Source organism: Alexandromys fortis, unplaced genomic scaffold (assembly GCF_014885135.2).
Source record: "Alexandromys fortis isolate MF-2015 unplaced genomic scaffold, M_Fortis_MF-2015_v1.1 scaffold_1, whole genome shotgun sequence".
NCBI lineage: Eukaryota > Metazoa > Chordata > Mammalia > Rodentia > Cricetidae > Alexandromys > Alexandromys fortis.
In genome coordinates this window covers 3,777,178-3,794,183 of record NW_026067927.1, presented here as the reverse complement: position 1 = coordinate 3,794,183, position 17,006 = coordinate 3,777,178, and the positions used below count along the sequence as shown (strand labels likewise).

The 17,006-nt window shown below is 52.0% G+C and overlaps 1 protein-coding gene across 4 annotated transcripts; it reads right to left on the bottom strand.

The window, feature by feature from the left end:
* Positions 1–295: 295 nt before the first annotated feature.
* On the bottom strand, positions 296–11,672 carry Cx3cl1 (C-X3-C motif chemokine ligand 1). Of its 4 annotated transcripts, XR_007591986.1 has the most exons (5): positions 11,494–11,672; positions 5,538–5,658; positions 2,061–3,928; positions 1,849–1,951; positions 296–679 (listed from the first exon to the last, which is right to left on the bottom strand). XR_007591986.1 is itself a non-coding variant. In XM_050143729.1 (3 exons), the coding sequence occupies exons 1-3, from the start codon at positions 11,561–11,563 to the stop codon at positions 2,938–2,940; spliced, it is 1,182 nt and encodes a 393-aa protein (XP_049999686.1). In that variant the 5' UTR covers positions 11,564–11,672; the 3' UTR covers positions 1,045–2,937. The 4 variants fall into 4 exon arrangements, 1 of the variants encoding a protein (XP_049999686.1); XR_007591984.1 differs by having other exon boundaries at positions 297–679; positions 1,849–3,928; XR_007591985.1 differs by lacking the exon at positions 296–679 and having other exon boundaries at positions 1,045–1,951.
* Between the last annotated feature and the right edge of the window lie 5,334 nt (positions 11,673–17,006).

Here is a 17,006-nt window from a genome sequence, read left to right as displayed (position 1 = left end):
GCCGATGGTGTTGGATGCTTTGGGTCATTGAGAGACTATAGAAAAATCAATGTGTATGTTAGGTGCCTGTGGAGGCCAGGAGAGAGTGTCACATCCTCTGTAAGTTGCTTGATGGGAAAGCTGGGAACCAAACCTGCGCCTTCTACAAGAGTAGCAAGCGCTCATGATTGCTTGGCTACCTCTCCAGCCCTATGCTGCCTCTAATTTTAGACAGACACTGAGTCAAAGATGTTATTGACGGAAACATGCCCTGATATTTAATAACAGCAGAATATGTCATCCTAGCTGCTCAACAAAGAGGTTGAGGCGGGAGGATTATAAGACCTGCCTGGGCTACAGAATGAGTTCAAGGCCAGTCCGATGATGTCTCAAAACAAAACACTGGAGAAAGATCAGGAGCACCGCACTTGCTTAGCAGGCTTGAGGCCCTGGGTCTTAGCACTACTCCAAAAAGTAAAAATAAGTAAATAAATATATAAAATGAAGAGAGGAAGGATCCTGCTTTAAAAGATGTCCATCTGAGAGTTCACGAACGATACCAATGGGCTGCTGGACTTGACCCTGTGCTGTTCTCAGCGTGCACGACAGCTCACAGTGGGGTCCTACAAATGAGTTTCCTGGTTTTTTTAGAAGAGCCGGTCCCTCTCTCATCTTCATATGAACCAGGGATGAGCAGACACTGTAGAGGAAAATGTGAACACCAGGCGAGTGGCAGCAATATCAGGGGTACTTAGGTGGTGGTTCCTGGGACTCTGAGTAGTACCCACAGGGACCCTGAATCTTATTAGACCAACAGGCCAGATATACCCAGATGCATAGAGGCCCAGAGAGGTGAAGGCATTGGCTCACCATTGCACAGCAAGGCAGCCCCGAGTTAGCCCAGGGCCCAATTCTCCTTATTCCCATCTGCACTGCCTTCTGTAAAATTCCTGCCCTGGTACAAATTAGCTAGAGACAGGGTCTCAGAATTTGCCCAGTCTCCTATCCCCCCCCCCACCATTGTCCCCTCTCCTGGCCCTACCCCAGAGAAAAGCATTCTTATTTGATTCACAAGACTTTTATATTTTATTAGTAAAATACAAAATGGCACAGACATTGGTAATGATGCTTGAAAAAGCCAAAGGATTGACCAACTCCTTCCAAAGTCCTCCCCAGATTGTCTTAGCAACACATCCTGTTGGGGAGAACCCACAAAGTCTAACAAGGGGACACACGCCCCAGCAGCTTTCTCAATAGGGAAATGGGCGCCCCAAGCCTTGAAGGCTCCGCACTGAAGGAGCCAGGACAAAGTGCATTCAGTCTGCTGTTCCTCCAGCCCACAGCGCCAGACCAGAGCCTCCCACAAACTTTCCAGGAGGGAGGGTCATCGAGGGGCTGGTTTCCTCACTCTGGAACAGAGCCCAACTGTCCTGAGTTTCTACCTACCAAGGAGTGAGTCACTTCTGGGTGAAACTTGCCCACGGGAGGCTCCGAAGGTGGAGGATTGGGGCTATTAGGAGTAGGGTTGGGAGAGCTGCCACCAAGGACCCTGGCGGGGGGCAAGGTCTGCAGGTCCAGCTCCAGCTATTGGAGTGTAGGTATTGCCCAACTGTTCCATGCTGGACATGCTGGAGGCTTTAGCAGTCACTTTGTGCCCAGGGCAGAGTCCCTTTCAGAAATTTTCACAGGACTCTTGGAGAAGGTTATGGGAGTTTTAGCCCTGCCTGTAGTGGGGCAAAGGTGAGACCTTGGTGTGAACTGTGCTTTCAGAGCTGAGAGAGGACCCAGCCTCCTAACCATGAGGGCTGGGCACATACACGCTCAAGTCCCTAAACTTAAGTCAGGTGTGTGGCCGCTCCTGGTGCTTACCCTGGATCCTCTGCCTCCCAAGGGCTCGTCATCCTCTTCTGTGGCTTGTCTTTCAGGCAGGGCAGACCTGTGGCTGTCATCTTGGTGCGTGGAGTAGGGGTGCCTAGTGAGGACACAGAGGGACCTTCTGAGTTGGCCTCTGTTCCTGCAGGTCCCCCCAACTCAGCCTCCATGTGGGGGCCCACAGGGTACGACCTGAACCCTCAAGTTACCCTTGCCCGTCCTCAGAGTCACAGGGTGCAAAGGTGTCAGTCCAGTGGGATGGCAGTGACTGTCAGCGTGGAGAAGGGCTGGGGGCTGCATCCAGGGATGGGGACAAGGATCTCAGGGGAAGTGACGACGTCAGGGCCATGGGGTATTGCCATCTCTGGGCCACGCTTCTTTTCTGTTACAGATGGGGCACCTTGTTCTGCAGATCGCTGAGTGGGGTCTAGACCCAGCCTTCAGATGCAGCGTGCATGCCGTCACTGCACAGCCTGGGGAGGAGTGCAGCAAAACCCCACGCTAGCTCATCTCCCTTCCCAGAGAGCTCCAGGAGACACAGCGGTAACCTCATGCAAGAAAGGACACAACAGGGCATTGGTGGTGGTGATGGTGGTGACGGTAGTGTGCTCTGTACAGGGGACAGGGAGAGATAGGAGAGATAGCACCGCAGCTGGCCAGGGAGGGGGAGGGGCTGGCAAGTGCAGCAAACCCAGATGTGAAGAGGTCAGAGGGACAGGCAAACGGGCCTGACCTGCTGCTTGAGATGGGTGGACTACGGTGCTCACAGGAGACGGGTGTCACGGGGCCTGGGAATTCAATAAATAATTGTTCACTAGGGTTGGGGTGTCAAGGGCCCCTCCAACCAGCCAGCAGCAGAGGAGTCTTTCAAATATAGGTGAGCTGGAAGGTCACCGGCTGTCTCTGATAAGGGGGTGACGGCAAAAGGTGGCCTCCAGGGCCTCAACTGGGGGCTTGGAGCACGTGGCTCCTGGAGGACCCAGCCTCCCCATTCCCACTGCCTCACCTTGGGTGAAGGTAGGTATGAGGATGGGGGTCCCCAGACAGCTGTCTGAATCGAACTATGGACACAGGCAGGCAGGCAACTCACACTGGCACCAGGACATATGAGTTACTGCCGCAGCTACGGGGGACATATCGGAGGCCTTCCACCATCTCTCCTGCCATTTTGCGGGGACAGCCCTGGAGGCTCTGGTAGGCAAACATGGCCACCCCTAGACAGAAGAGCAGGCCCAGGAAGGCCAGCAGCCCTACTGCCTGCCTCCGGGTGGCTTCCTGGGTGTCAGGGACAGGAGTGATAAGTACGCTAAGTTTCTGGGGGTCTGCAGTGGCATGAATGGGCTCCTCTGCCTTGGGGGGCCAACTGCCTGAAGTCACCAGCTCCCGGCTGGGGGTCCCTTCAGAGGAGACGGGGGCCACTGAGGAATGGACTATGTTGCCAGGCCCCTTCTCCTGGAAATCATCAGTATGAGCTTGATTTGTTTCCTCAGGCCCTAGAGGCCTCTCTGTACTGGGGCTCTGTCCCTGGACCCATGGAGGCTGGCTTTCAGACCCAACATTCTCCTCCGGGGTTGAATGGGAAATGATGGGTGCCTGGGTAGATGGGGCTGTAGTGGATGGGGGCTCAGTAGCCTTCTCCTCAGCCCTGAGCCTAGATTCAGACTGGTAGACAGCAGAACTCTGCCAAATGGTGGTAGAGAGAGCAGACTCCTCAAAAATCCCAGTAGTTTGAGGCCTGGCCGAAAGCCCTGCATCCTGTGCTTTGGAAGTAGAGGGAGAAGTTCCAGTCACTGCTGCTGGCGGCTCCTGGGAAGTCCCCATGGGCCTCTGGGCCTCTTGGGCAGTAGTAGTCAGCTCCAAAGTAAGGCCTTCCACTGTGACTTCAGGCTCTGTCAGTGCAGATGGGGACAGTCCCCTGGCGGCCAGGGTGATCCCAGGTGTCACATTGACCAACTTCTCAAACTTGGCACTAATCTGAGGCTGGGTAGTGGCCTGGCGGTCAAGGTGCTTGATGGCGTCTTGGACCCATTTCTCCTTTGGATCAGCACAGAAGTGTCTGTGCTGTCTCGTCTCCAAGCTATAAAGAAGACAGTGGCTGGTGATGCCCAGATTCTAGACAGCCAGACTGGAATGGTGTGGGGGCACTGCTCACATGCCCAGCAGGCAAGCTGTCCTGACTTACTAGTGTGAGGCATTGGGCCACTCCATCCCCTATGTCTCCTAGCCCTTGGAAGAGACATGAATGTCTGTGGTCTAGAGGGGACCGCCACCACCTCGGAACAGGCATTTTCAGCCTGAGGGACTTCCCCTTTCAAAACCAGGAAAGTCCCAGGCAAATGGGAACCCTACTTCTGTGTTATCGCTAAGCAAAATAAAGGGTAAGGAGCCTAGAGAAAAACAGAGCAGGCATCATAACAGTTACAGCATTAATAAGCACATCCCTACCAGAAAGGCCAGCAGCTCTGGACTTTGATCTGGGGATGCCATAGGTGCTCTCTGACACCAGCTATGTGACAAGGCGGGTTTCCTCACTCTAGAAAGATCCCGTGCGTGAGCTCCCTGTCCCATGGTGATGGCTGCCCTCTGGCCCCCAACTTCCTCTTCTAGGTTTTGTCCTCAGGCTGAAGCAACTTTTCAGAGCCAAAGCCGTTCAGTATCCTCACTGGGATCTTGAGTGTGGTCTAAATCTGGAGCCTCCTGCGAGGCTGTGTATGGCTGCTTTGCCCCAACAGCAGCTCAGAGCTGATTACCGGTCCACGCTACAGCCTCTGCAGGTCAGACAGCCTGCACGCATTGCAGCCGCCACGCTAACCACATTTAACCAGCAGGAAGATGAGGTGGACAGATTAAAAAAAAGTGTGCCCAACTGCAAGGGTGTCATGTACCCCTCTTCCACTATTTGGGGGGTATCTGAAAAAAGTAATCCGTGGTGGGAAAGCAGAGAGTGCAGGCAGGAAGGCATTTTGAACCTCACTCCTTGGGGGAGCTGTCTAGGGGACAGGAAGTACTGGACTTCCGCTAGCAGAGCCCGAGTTAAGAAGGACTCTGGGCATTTCCTGCATGGCTAAGGTTGCTCAGGGGCCTCCATCAGTCCTAGCAAAGATTCAGACTGAGCAAATGGGCAAAACTCACCGTATGCCCCAGACAGAACAAGGGACCAAACTGACCAGGTAGAAAATGATTACTGACTGGGCCTGTTTCCTCCCCAGTGGCCCTGAGGGCTCTGGTCTTCTGTCACTTAGTGACGGCCATCCACGTGCCTTCCAAGGGCTCAGCCACCCACTTTAGTTCCCCCACCTCCTCTTCCCCTCCTGCCACCCATCTCCCAGATGAGGAAACTGAGGCGTGGAGGTAGGAAGTGATCAGGGCCTCTGGTTGGCCTGCTGGAGTCTGGATCCTGCCTCTGGTAGACCACCTCACTCAATCGCCCTATGGGATCTAATGGGCTGAGGACTGTATAGACAGGCCTGAAAGGAAGCACCACCCTGGGTACTGCCCTGGACCACAGTGGGCATTCCTCACCTTTGTTGTTTGCCACTGATCATAAGGTCAGTGAGGTAGCTTGTGGGCCTGCAACAAGGGTGCATTTGCCAAGGCCTTTGGCAGGAATCCCAGGGTGAGGCAGGCAGGAGAGGGTTGGGAGGTCCCAGGGCCGTCTGAGGACCCGAGTGATGCGTAATACGTACATGATGGCACGCTTGCCGCAGGATTCCTGATTCGGCCGGTAGTGGATGAGGAGAGCCACAGGGATTGGTGAGGTCATCTTGTGGCACGTGATGTTACATTTCGTCACGCCGAGGTGTTGACCTGAGTCCACAGAGGCCCCCCAGTCAGTAGGACCCTTGGGTATCTGGTATCTCACCCCATTTCAGCCTCTCCCTATGTGCGCAAGCCAAAGCCCTTGACCCACATTTGACTCACCCCTGATAACCTGCTAGACAGCAAGAGTCTGCTCTGTGGTTGTTTTGGACTTATAAAAACAAAGCTTTATTTAAAAAGTTCCTTTTGCTTGGCGTGCAGGAAGCATTTAATTTTTTTTTCCAGACAGGGTCTTTCTACATAGCTCTGGCTGTCTTTAACTCATTAATTAGAACAGGCTGGCCTCGAACTCACCAATATCCACTTGTCTCTGCCTCCTGAGTGCTGGGGTTAAAGATGTGGGCCATGGTGCCCAGCCTGGAAGGGCTAATTTTTAAAATGAAGTCATAGCAGGGGAGAGGACTCTAAGCGAGACACAGACCTGCCTATGGTTACCTGGCCTGCACGGTGAGGGAGTGGCCCTGCCCAGTCCTGGTCCCTGGCCCGTGGCCTTCCCTGAACTGCCCATCACCGCCTTTGGCATATTAAAGTACGTATTAGCCTTACTCCTCCTCCTCACACAGGAATCAGGTATGTGGAACAGGTAAGCTTACCTGCCTGGAAATAAGGGGGTGGGGGTCTGCTGAGCAGGTGCCCCTGTGCTTTGCAGAATGAGTTTGAGATAAGTTCAGGAGAAAAGGCAGAGGCAGAATAGGAGTCAAGGGCATGCGGATAGCTATGCAGCAAAAGCCCCTGGGCAGGGGTTTCTGTTAATGGATAAACCCAATTATCTGATACAAACAAACACTTGACATTTTTTTGCATTCTATTTCAAATCCCTTCTAAATCAGTGGTTCTCAATCTTCCTAATGTTGCAACCCCTTAATACAGCTCCTTGCGTCATGGGGACCCCAACCATAAAGTCACTGTCATTGCTACTTCACAACTGTAATTTTGCTACTATTATGAATCGTAATGTAAATATCTAATATGCGGATGGTCTTATGAGACCCCTGTGAAAGGGTTGTTAGACACCCCCCCAAAGGGGTCACGACCCACAGGTTGAGAACCACTGTCCTCAACGTCCAGCAGTGTGTCCTGTCATCTTCCCAGTGTATACTCATGGAAAATGGGGAGAAAAACGAGGAAGAGTTAGGGTTCTAGATCCGAGTAAAAGTCATGTTGAACATCTAGAACCCAAGATTCCCTAAGAAGCAGTGTGGGGAGTGAGCATGCTGATCTGGCTTGGTTTTTAAGACCTGGGAGCCTAGTTGTTCCCCAGATTCCACTAAAACTTGTGCACAAATACTTACACACACACAGATGTGCAAACACACTCCATCTTGCCAAGAATGGACACGGGAGACTAGAGGTGAAGCTCGGGGATATAGTACTTGCCTGGTATGCATGAGGCTGGTTGCCCTCTGCACAACCCCTAAAAAGAACTAGCCAAAGGCAAGCACACACCCGGACTTCCTAACTAACTCACCTCCGCATAGCTCCCGGGCCACGGGCCACTCACTGCACATTGTAGGAAAGGAAGCCTGGGCTGTGGATCTGAGCTGGGTCATCAAAGGCCAGCGCTAGGAGCTCCTGAACTCACTGGCTGAGTCACAGTACTGTCCTTTCTCCCCAAGAACCAGGATGTGAAAGTCAGAGTTTAGGCCTGGGGAAGTGGTTCAGTAGGTAAAGTGTTTGCCACTCAAGCACGAGAACCTGAGTTTGATGCCCCAGAAGCCGTGTAGAAAACCAGGCAGGGCAGTGTGTGCTTGTAATCCCAGCACTGGAGAAGCAAAGACAAGCAGATGGCTGGGGCTCACTGGCTAGGCAGTAGAGACGAATCAGTCAGCTCCAGACCCCAGGGAAGAGACTATCTCAAAAACAAGGTGGATAGTGGGTAATTCCTGAGGAACAACACAGGGGTTGATCTCTGGCCTACATACACACACACAGACACATACACAACCCCCTACCCAAATTATAGTACAGAGTTGTAACCCTCCTCCATCCCCAGTAGACCTAAGAATAATTTAGCTGCATGTTGCATGTCCCTGCCCCCAAGTCCCTGTGACCATAGCTTGGTGGCCACTCCTGCGTGGATCTGAGAAAGCCCTGGGGTGACCTGCAATAGGAGGAGGAAAGGGAGGATGTGTGACAGGGAAGACCCCAGAATAGGATAGAGAAGACCATTGCCACCAGCCCAGCTGGCAGAGCCACAAAGTCAGCCTCTGCCATGAGCCACTTGGCTGGGATCTACCAGGACAGCTATGTAACTGACTCAGGGAGGCCTTTCCTCTCTTCAGAACAAAGTTCCCATTCCTAGAAGAGGAGGCTGTGCTCCTGTGTGGCTAGCCATCTAACTGTCCTCCAAACGAGTCGTCAGGGACTCAGAGACTGTCTATCTCGCTGTCACCGTGTATCTCTGCACTGAACACAACACGGGTACTCAGTAATATTCATACAATAAGGTAATATCTCAATCTACTTGTCGCTGCTTTAGATATATCCGCCCACCAGTCCACCCATCCGCCTATGCACCCACTTACTTATCCATCCGTCATCCACCCATCTTTCTATCCTCCTACTTCCTCTGTCCTCCTCGCTGCTTCTACTCATTCCCATCATCCTCATCCATCCATCTACCCACCCTACTCACCCACCTGTCCATCTGTCACTCTTTCAAAGTCCCAGCCTCCCCATCGATTTCTTTTCATCCACTGCCTGCCACCAATCCACTCACCAGTCATCCATCCATCCATCCATCCATCCATCCATCCATCCATCCATATCTATCCATCCATCATCCATCTATCCATCCACCATCCATCCATCCATCCATATCCATCCATCCATCCATCCATATCCATCCATCCATCCATCCATCCATCCATCCATCCATCCATCCATCCATATCTATCCATCCATCATCCCATCCATCCATATCCATATCCATCCATCCATCCATATCCATCCATCCATCCATCCATCCATCCATCCATATCCATCCATCCATCCATCCATCTCCATCCATCCATTTCCTGAATCAGTCAGCACTGGCTTGAATTACGTCTCAGTCTATACACAGCCCTCTGGTCTTTCACCCTGAGTGCTTTGAACTACAGATGCTGAGGCTGTTTGTAATGATCACTGTTTACTGAGACAACCAACAAATGCTGGCTCCTCCCTCTTGTGGGGGCCCTGAGCTGGGTGCTGTGAGGCATTGCTGGGGGTGGGCAGGTAAATGGGGCCCGTCTCTTTCTTCAGAAGGGTCCCAGATCCACAGGCAGGTAAGAGGATGGGGATGAGAACCTCTCTGCTTGCACCTAGCATCAGATCCTGTGTTATCGGCTTCTATTAGCCCCCAGCCCCTGCAAAGGACAGGTTGTTATCCTCTTCTTATAGATTCAGAAGCTGAAGGTCCGAGAGGTTCAGTCCCTTGCCTAGAACACAGAGCTAGTTTAGTCCTGGTAAAGGATTGAAAGTTCTGGCCAGACACAAACATACTAGGATTTACAGGAATGTGAGATAACTCTCAAACGTCAGTAATCAGGGGAGGCTTCCTGGAAGAAATATGTACTAGGTTGTCCCTTAAGGACTGTGAAGACACGCTGGGTCCTGGGTGCACCAATGGAGAGGACTTGAGCCTTTACTCATCTGGGTCCTTAATTTTCTCACCTTTGAAATGAACATGACAGTATGGAGTGACTTGAGACTAGATGTTTTCTAATGACGGGTGCATTCTGCCCTTGGGGAAGCTTTTCCCAACGGCCATAGTATTCACATTTTGAACCTGCTCACTCTTTATTGTGGAGGCTGGCGCTGTGGACTCTATGCCAGGAGCCAAAAATATTGGGACATCTGTAATAATAGTTTAAAAAAATGCCTCTGGAAATTGCCAAATATCACCTGAAAGGACTATCACCCTAGAGTGAGCTCACTTGTTCCCTAAACTTCTTTCCATTGTTAATGCCAACACGATAGGCAAGGAGCAATGCATTTCCTACCCCAGCCCTCTCCCAGGAGGCCGAGACAGAAAGAGCATGAACGTGAGATCAGCCTGGTCTGCATGGAAAGACCCTGTCTCAGAAACAAAAAAGAAACAAGCCAGCAAAACAAGCTAAGTGCCCCCACTGCCCCCTGCAATGCTTTTTCTTTCTAATAGACAGAATGGCTCATTGGTTTATTTTTGTGTACTGCAGTCAAACTTCAGCTGGGCTCGTTGGCTCTTTATTCAGGGCTATGGTCCCAGCACCCAGAAATGAGCCTGTCACACAGCAGGTGTCCTGCTCGTGTGTGCCAAATGAATGGACAAGATGCACGCAGAAGTGCTTAGCGGCACATAAAACCTTCACCCACAGAGAAGTGGGGGCGCTCTTGATTAAACCCACAGGGCCCTGGGTCTGACCCTGAGGCTGTTCGCCCCTACCCCCTCCACCCCCACGGAGGGTGGGGGAAGCAGGCTGTAACAGCTGAAAACAGATCTTTTCTTTTCTCTTTCTTGCCGAGACTTGAGTGGGAGGGGATGCGTCAGTGCTGGGGAGCAGCAGCCTTGTTGGTTTGCAGGTTCGTTACATAAAGCCCAGAGCGATCGGCTGGCACAGCCCTGCAGACCCACATTTGGGGACTGACGCAGATGCCCTGCACCAGCCATGCACTTGCCTGCAGCAGCCCAAAAGCCTGAGACTCCCCCCCACCCCCCGCTGGGGAGCTCCAGGGTGGACCTAGCTGAAAACCTCATCTAAGGGGAGAAGGAGCTGAGGCTCATCAGGGTTGCATCATGCCCACCATCTCCTAGCAAAGCCCGCAGATGTGATTAAGGTCCTCAGACCTCAGACATCCAGGGTCTCCTGTCCAGCCTTGCCTAGGGTTTCCCCACGAGCTTAGGAAAAGTGATACCCCATTACCACCATGCACACCTCCCAAGATGCCTCCCTAGACACTGAAGCCTTCTCCCCAGCCAGGCAGTAGCTGCAATGACAGGTGTAGCAGTTGAGACCAGAGAAGTCAAGACCCAGGTCAGGGACACACAGCAAGGTGATGGCAAACCATCGTCCATCCGATTCCCACTTCCCAGTGCTCACTGTCTCCAGATATCCCAGGCCTGTGGCCAGAGCTCAGACAGCAGAAAGCCAGGCACAATTTTATTTCACCACCCCCCACTCCCCACCCACTCATCGCCAGCTCCCTGTGGCACTGGTGATTTAGTTCCATGGAGACAGCCTGGAAGCTGGGGGCTGGTTCACATTCTCCCAGTTTCACTGTGTGCCCCAAGGCAAAGAATAACCTTCTCTGAGTATCAACCGGCCAGAAGGCATTACCCTTTCCTGGCTTGTGAGCTGGTTCTCTAACCATCTCTAGGTCTCCATCTTCCCTATGTCCCTAGGTATGTCTACACCTCGTACTGCCAGGTGGTGGAGTCCAGTAGGCAGGTCCGAGGAGATAAAATATTTTCTAATCTGGGTTTGGAGGAGGTGGCCGGGATGATGGGGCACAGACAGAGGGACGATCTGTGCGCCCCAAACAAGCTGTGGTGACCTTGACCGGAACTGCTCTTACGGGCCTTGAAAAACAGGGCAAAGGGAAGTCTGGTCTCTTCTTTGGCCTCCGGCCAGGGCGTCTACAGGCTAGGTAGTTAACCTCAGTAGGAAGAAATAACCTAGTCCACCAGTCAGGAGACTACTCAGCTTCTCCCAGCCCTCACTCTTCCCCACACACCTTGTGCCCCCACTCACGCCCCAGTAGCTACTGGAATGACCGGACTAGCGGGGGCCGACTCCCCCCCACCAGAGAAATGCAGTCTGCACCCCAACACACTCCTCCCTTCTTCCCCAGGTACCCACTCACCCGCCAGCGGTGTGCATAGATGGTAGAACGCGGCCAGGCGCAGCAGCCACGCGAGCGGCGAGGGAACCATGGCTGGAGTGCAGGAATCCGGTGGGCTCGGATGCCGGGCAGCGTCGCAGCTCCGAGTCCCTCCGCCACCAGCTTCGGTAGCTTTTTATAAAGGGCTGGCAGCCTCCGCCCCCGGCGCCCGCAGTAGGAGGCGGTGGGAGGGGAAAGGAAGAGCCTGTGGTTGCGGCTGGATTCCTCCCAGGTTGCCAAGGAACCTTTCGCGAGCTCTGCTTCGGGAGCGGCGCGGTGGAAACCCAGGGGGTCACTGGGGCACCATCCCTGGATAACCTAGGTCTGGTCTAAGTGGAACTCTGAGCCAGGGACTAGCAGAGCGCTGGGCTCACCATGGCGGATCTGACAAGCCCTTTCTTATCACGAGGTAATCGGGGGCCTTTTGACCGTGTGATGCAGAACCCCCAGCCCTCACTCCTTAGACCCTCGGCACCGCCAGTGCATCTACACAGCTCAGTACAGAGCCTGGCAAACAGAGTTAGCTGCAAGAATGATCCAGTCCTGCCTCCTGTGGACAGAGAGGGAAACTGAGGCCCCGAGAGGGGAGGGACCATTCCAAACCATACAGAGCTTCACTGGGCAGAATAAACTTATCAGAACCAACCGGGGAGATCACAGAGTCGGGGACTGCTTAGGACATGGAGGGAACCCAGGCCTCCTCAGTTTGCTCTCTCTTGCCCCCCCCCCCACCCCGACTCTTTGCCAGCTCTGCTTTCTTCTGGCATCCAGGACAGCACAACCACGAATTTATTATCGGAGCCTGGGCCTATTGGCTCTCCCTGGACCCCAGCGCAGAGCCTTGGAGAAGTCCCGCCTCCCGCCACAGCACAAGGTGAATCTGGCTAATAGGGCTCTGATCTTCTAGAAGCTTCCTTGCAGAGGCCAGGCAAGACCTAGCAGTAAGACTTGGGGTACCGCACATAACCTACTTCCTACTTTCACAGCAGGCTCCCCTAAGACAGGGGGTACACTCCTGGGAGTCTAGAACAGTCAGCTTCTAGAGCTTTCTCTGTCTGGGGCCAGAAGCGAATTGCGCTACTCTTTTTTTTTGGGATGCCAGCCAGGGGAAAAACCAGTTTGTCTAGAAAACTGTCCCAAGCTATGGAGCCAGCTGGATCATAGCCAGCCTCTGGTCCAGACTTGGCTAGGCGGAGAGGCTGCAGCTGCCACACGACGGGACCTCTGTTCTCTCCTGCTGCCCCCGGGTGGGTGTGGGGCAGCTGGATACTTACAGAGTTGGGTACAGCTTCCCTGGCAAGGGTCAATGTCCAATGGGGCCCAAATGACCTGCCCTTACCTGGCCAGATAAGAAGCTAGGAAGCCTCATTTTACAGCTGGAGAGACTTAACAAGGCTTGATAAAAATGGAGGCCCAGGTCAGGTATGGTAGCTCATACTTGGAATCCCAACTTGAAGGGGCCATGGGAGGATTGCCTGAAGTTCAAAGCTAGCCTGGGCTACATAGTTACTTCCAGGTCAGTCTGGCTAAATAAACACCAAAAAAAAAAAAAAAAAAAATCCAGAGGCCTAGCCTCCTTTTTGTTATGTTATGTTAAGGGCAGAAAATAGGAGAAAAAAAGGTGAGAGGAGAGAGAGCAGAGGGAAAAAGGGAGAGAAGAAAAGGGAGGGTGGGGGGAAACCAGGGAGCACTATGGGAAAACAGCTCTTGCATTTTTAAAGGAGAGGATGTGGGAAATGGAAACCTGGAGTCCCCCGACTAGAGGGTGTGCTCCGGAGGAGAATCTGGAGGCAGGGAAGAGGACCTGCGGAGCCAAGCCTGGCTCTGGAGTGCTGCACGGTGCTCGCTCTATAAAACTGGGGAGGAGTTACTAACTTACCATGAGCCAGGCACTTTCTAATGAGGTTTCCCACGGTGCTGGAGGCCAGCTCAGTTCAGCTGCACAGCGCTCACCTAGCATGCAGAAACCCCAATACCACAAAACTTAAGGGCTCTCCACGACTAACCCGTGTAGTCACGGCAACCAGCCCAGGGAGTAAGACTGACATCTATCACCGTGGTGACTCACTTTATGATGGGGTAGCTGAAGACAGGAAGTGAAGAAGGTGGCTTGGCCCAGCTGGCTGTCTCTTGGGTGTGAGTCTCCATCCCTTGCCAAGGAACCATTTAACAAGCAAGTGGCTGAATGTCCACACGCTGGGTGAAAAGACAAAAACAGCTTTACTCTAACTTGCTCAGTTCCAGAGACTGAGTGCTCCCTGTGGGTTCAGCTTCTCACTTACAGATGAGTTTTGGTACCCATCTCGCCCAAGCATCAAGGAGTAACTGCAGAGATGCAGTTTGGATACAGTAGCCAGGCTTTCGGGCCCACCCGACCCAGTGCAAGCTCAGCTCTGCCCTTCCTAAAGGTCTCACTAGGGCAGGGTGCAGTATCCCCATCTGTACAATGGGACACTAATGGCCACCCCAGCAAGTCTCTGGGGAGTGAATGAAGCTAAAGACGTTCTTGGTGCCCGGCATGAAAGAGCAGTGGTATTTGCTTGTGTGTGTCCGGAACTGTAGTAAGACAAAGAGACTCAGGGGCAAACAATCCTTGGCCCCAGCTCAGTATCAGGAGGGAGACACCAGGCCTCCCAAGGACTCTCAGGCTGTGGGGCTGAGACAGGAAGTAAGAAAGCAGTAAGACCAACTGGGTGTAGCTCAGTGTTAGGGCATTTGGCTGGCCTATGTGAGGGCCTGGGTTCCATCCCTAGACTACAAAAGTAAAGAAAGAAAGAAAGAGAGAGAGAGAGAGAGAGAGAGAGAGAGAGAGAGAGAGAGAAAGAAAGAAAGAAAGAAAGAAAGAAAAGGATGGGGCTGAGGTGCAGCTCATTTAACAAAATGCTTGTCTGAAAAGCTCTAGGTTCCATCACCAGAACCACACACACACACACACACACACACACACACACACACACCACCACCACCACCACCACAACCACCACCAAAAAAAAAAAACCAAAAAAAAAAAAAAAAAAAAAAAACAGGTGTGCTGGTTCACAACCCTAATCCCAGTACTTGGGAGGTTGAGGCAGGAGGATCAGAATTCAAGATCATCAGCTACACAACCTGTGATACTTGAGACCCAGAAGGAGGAGGAGGAAAAGAGAAGGGAAGGAGAGCGAAATAAATTCTTAGCCCAAAGATAAGCAAAGGAGACGCGGCTCCTCAGCCATTCTTTGAAAAGTTTCAAACAATGCGGAAGAATGGCACCAGGGGTTTTCATATTTTAACCTCCAAGATTCAATGCCCAACATTTTTCATACTTGTTTCATTTTTTTTTCTTGGCCAAACAATTGCAAAGTAAAGTCTGGAAGCTTGACATTTTGCTCCTAATAGACCAGTGTGCACCTCCATCTTCATTCGTGAGTGTGATACAATTTTAATTGTTCCACCTCACAGAATTAATAGTAGCTCTTCTGTGCCATCCGATACCCAGTTCAGATTTGCCCCAAAGGTAGGCTTATTTCTCCTTCTCTACCTCAAATCTTTTTCTTGTTTTTTTTTTTTAAATCTTTCTTCTTTATTTATTTTAGGATTAATTTTTACTTAAGTGCATGCTTGAGTGTGTGTGTGTGTGTGTGTGTGTGTGTGTGTGTGTGTGTGTGCCACCTGTGTGCAGAACCTGCTGAGGCCAGGAAAGAGCATGAGATCCTAGGGAGAGGGAGTGGTGGGCAGCAGGGAGACGTGTGAGGTGGGTGCTGGGAACTGAACCCGCGCCCTCTGCAGGGGCAGTAAGTGATTTAACTGCTGAGCCTTCTCTCCAGCTGGTTTTCACCTTTCCTTCTCCCTCCCCTCCCTCCCCCTTCCCTTTCTCTTTCACAAGGTCTTAATACATAGCCCAAGGAGGCCTTGAACTCAAAATCCACCTGCCTCAGCTTCACTAGCTCTGGGAATATCCAAGCTTGAGTCACGGTTGGCAACTCCTGCTTTTGTTTGTTGAATTAGGCGACCAGCTAGGTGTGTGCATTGCACACAGTTACTTTCTGTTAGACCTCGGCGATCACGTGCGTGTTTTTATTTTTATGACATCGACCTTTCAGAGTCAAGACTATGTTTGTACAATGTTCTCATTCTAACTTATCAAGTTACTTCCTTATGAATCATCTAATTTTCCCGTATCCTGTGTGCTTCCTATAAACCAGAACTTTAACCAGCATGTTGGATGAGACCCAACATACACATTCAAGGCAAGACACTGGCTTGAGGAGTACTGGGAGGCACACAGAAGCAGGCTGCTCGCACTTTCCCTCTTGATGGAATAGATAGATTGGCCGGCCAATGAATTGACTTCATCGCAGAAGTACTATTAAGTACTCTTGTCTTGCAACTCACAGACTTTGGGGCGTGCCCTAGCCCTACCAAATGCATACAGGCAGGCTTGCTTGTTTGTTGATTTGTTCATTCATCTTTCTCTTGTGTAGTCCAGGCTGGTCTAGAACTTGCTATCTAATCCAGGCTCGCCTTGACTTTGAAATCCTCCGTCTGCCTATCCCAAGTGTGCAGTGACACCAGGTTTATGGGCACTGTTCGAACCAACTCTCCAGGCGAGGAAGAGCCTAACCCAGATGAAGGTGCAGGACCCTTCAATAACAGGCGGGATGTCTATGTCAGTGGCCCTGAGGAAGGGGCTCTAGGGAGGCTGCAGCTGGACCACAGCCAAGAAATGACAGGAGCTAGGGGATGAGGGGAAGGGACTTTGAGTGAAGGAATGACCAGGGAAGCAATGCGAAATTGTGCAGCATGAACAAGGGAGTTTCCTCTAGTCACACTGAGGGTGACTCTGAGGCCACCTGGTAGGGACCTGGTGTGTGTGTGTGTGGGGGCTTTTCAGGCTCCCAGCCCACCCTCACTTCTTCTTACTCCATCCAGCCAATCAGGAGGATACAGCCACACTCCCCAACCCCTTCCTCCAGCTCAGTCCCTAGACTTAGATGTTCAGGAGGCCCCTTGGCTGCCCCGTGCCTATGAATCGCCTCATGGCCTATTCTTATTTTCACCTCTCTTATAGATTTACTAGCATAAAATGTGAATGTTATTCCCTATCGTTACATAGCAGGTATTGTCTGAGTTGGGGAGCAGATTGCTATATAGCCCGGGCGACCTTTGAACTCCAGAGCCTCCTGCCTCTCTCTCTCACGAGTGTTAAAATGCGAGGCATATTCCACCAGGCCCCAGGTTTTTATGTGAGAGGTTGCGCCCAGGACTGTGGACATGCTGTGCATGCGCTCTACCCACTGAGCCAAACCCCAGGACCATGCAATGTTACCCCAAACGGCAGGCAACAGAGAAGGTCATTGTTACTGCCTCATTACAGATATTGAACGCTGTTGCCATAGTAGGCATGAAGATGCGTTGGTAAAATTGTCATCAGTTTCAGGAACGTGGAAGGAAAGTCTGCATGGCACCTATGTTAGCCTATGTTAGCCATAGACAACATGATGGGTCGCGAGGCT

Excerpts from the sequence above, each read along its gene's own strand:
- Cx3cl1 (XM_050143729.1), bottom strand. The coding sequence starts at position 11,563 with ATGGTTCCCTCGCCGCTCGCGTGGCTGCTGCGCCTGGCCGCGTTCTAC. Across the intron at positions 5,659-11,493 it reads TCTATGCACACCGCTGGCGG|GTCAACACCTCGGCGTGACG; the intron begins GTGAGTGGGTAC and ends CTGTGGACTCAG. Across the intron at positions 3,929-5,537 it reads TGCGGCAAGCGTGCCATCAT|CTTGGAGACGAGACAGCACA; the intron begins GTACGTATTACG and ends TCTTCTTTATAG.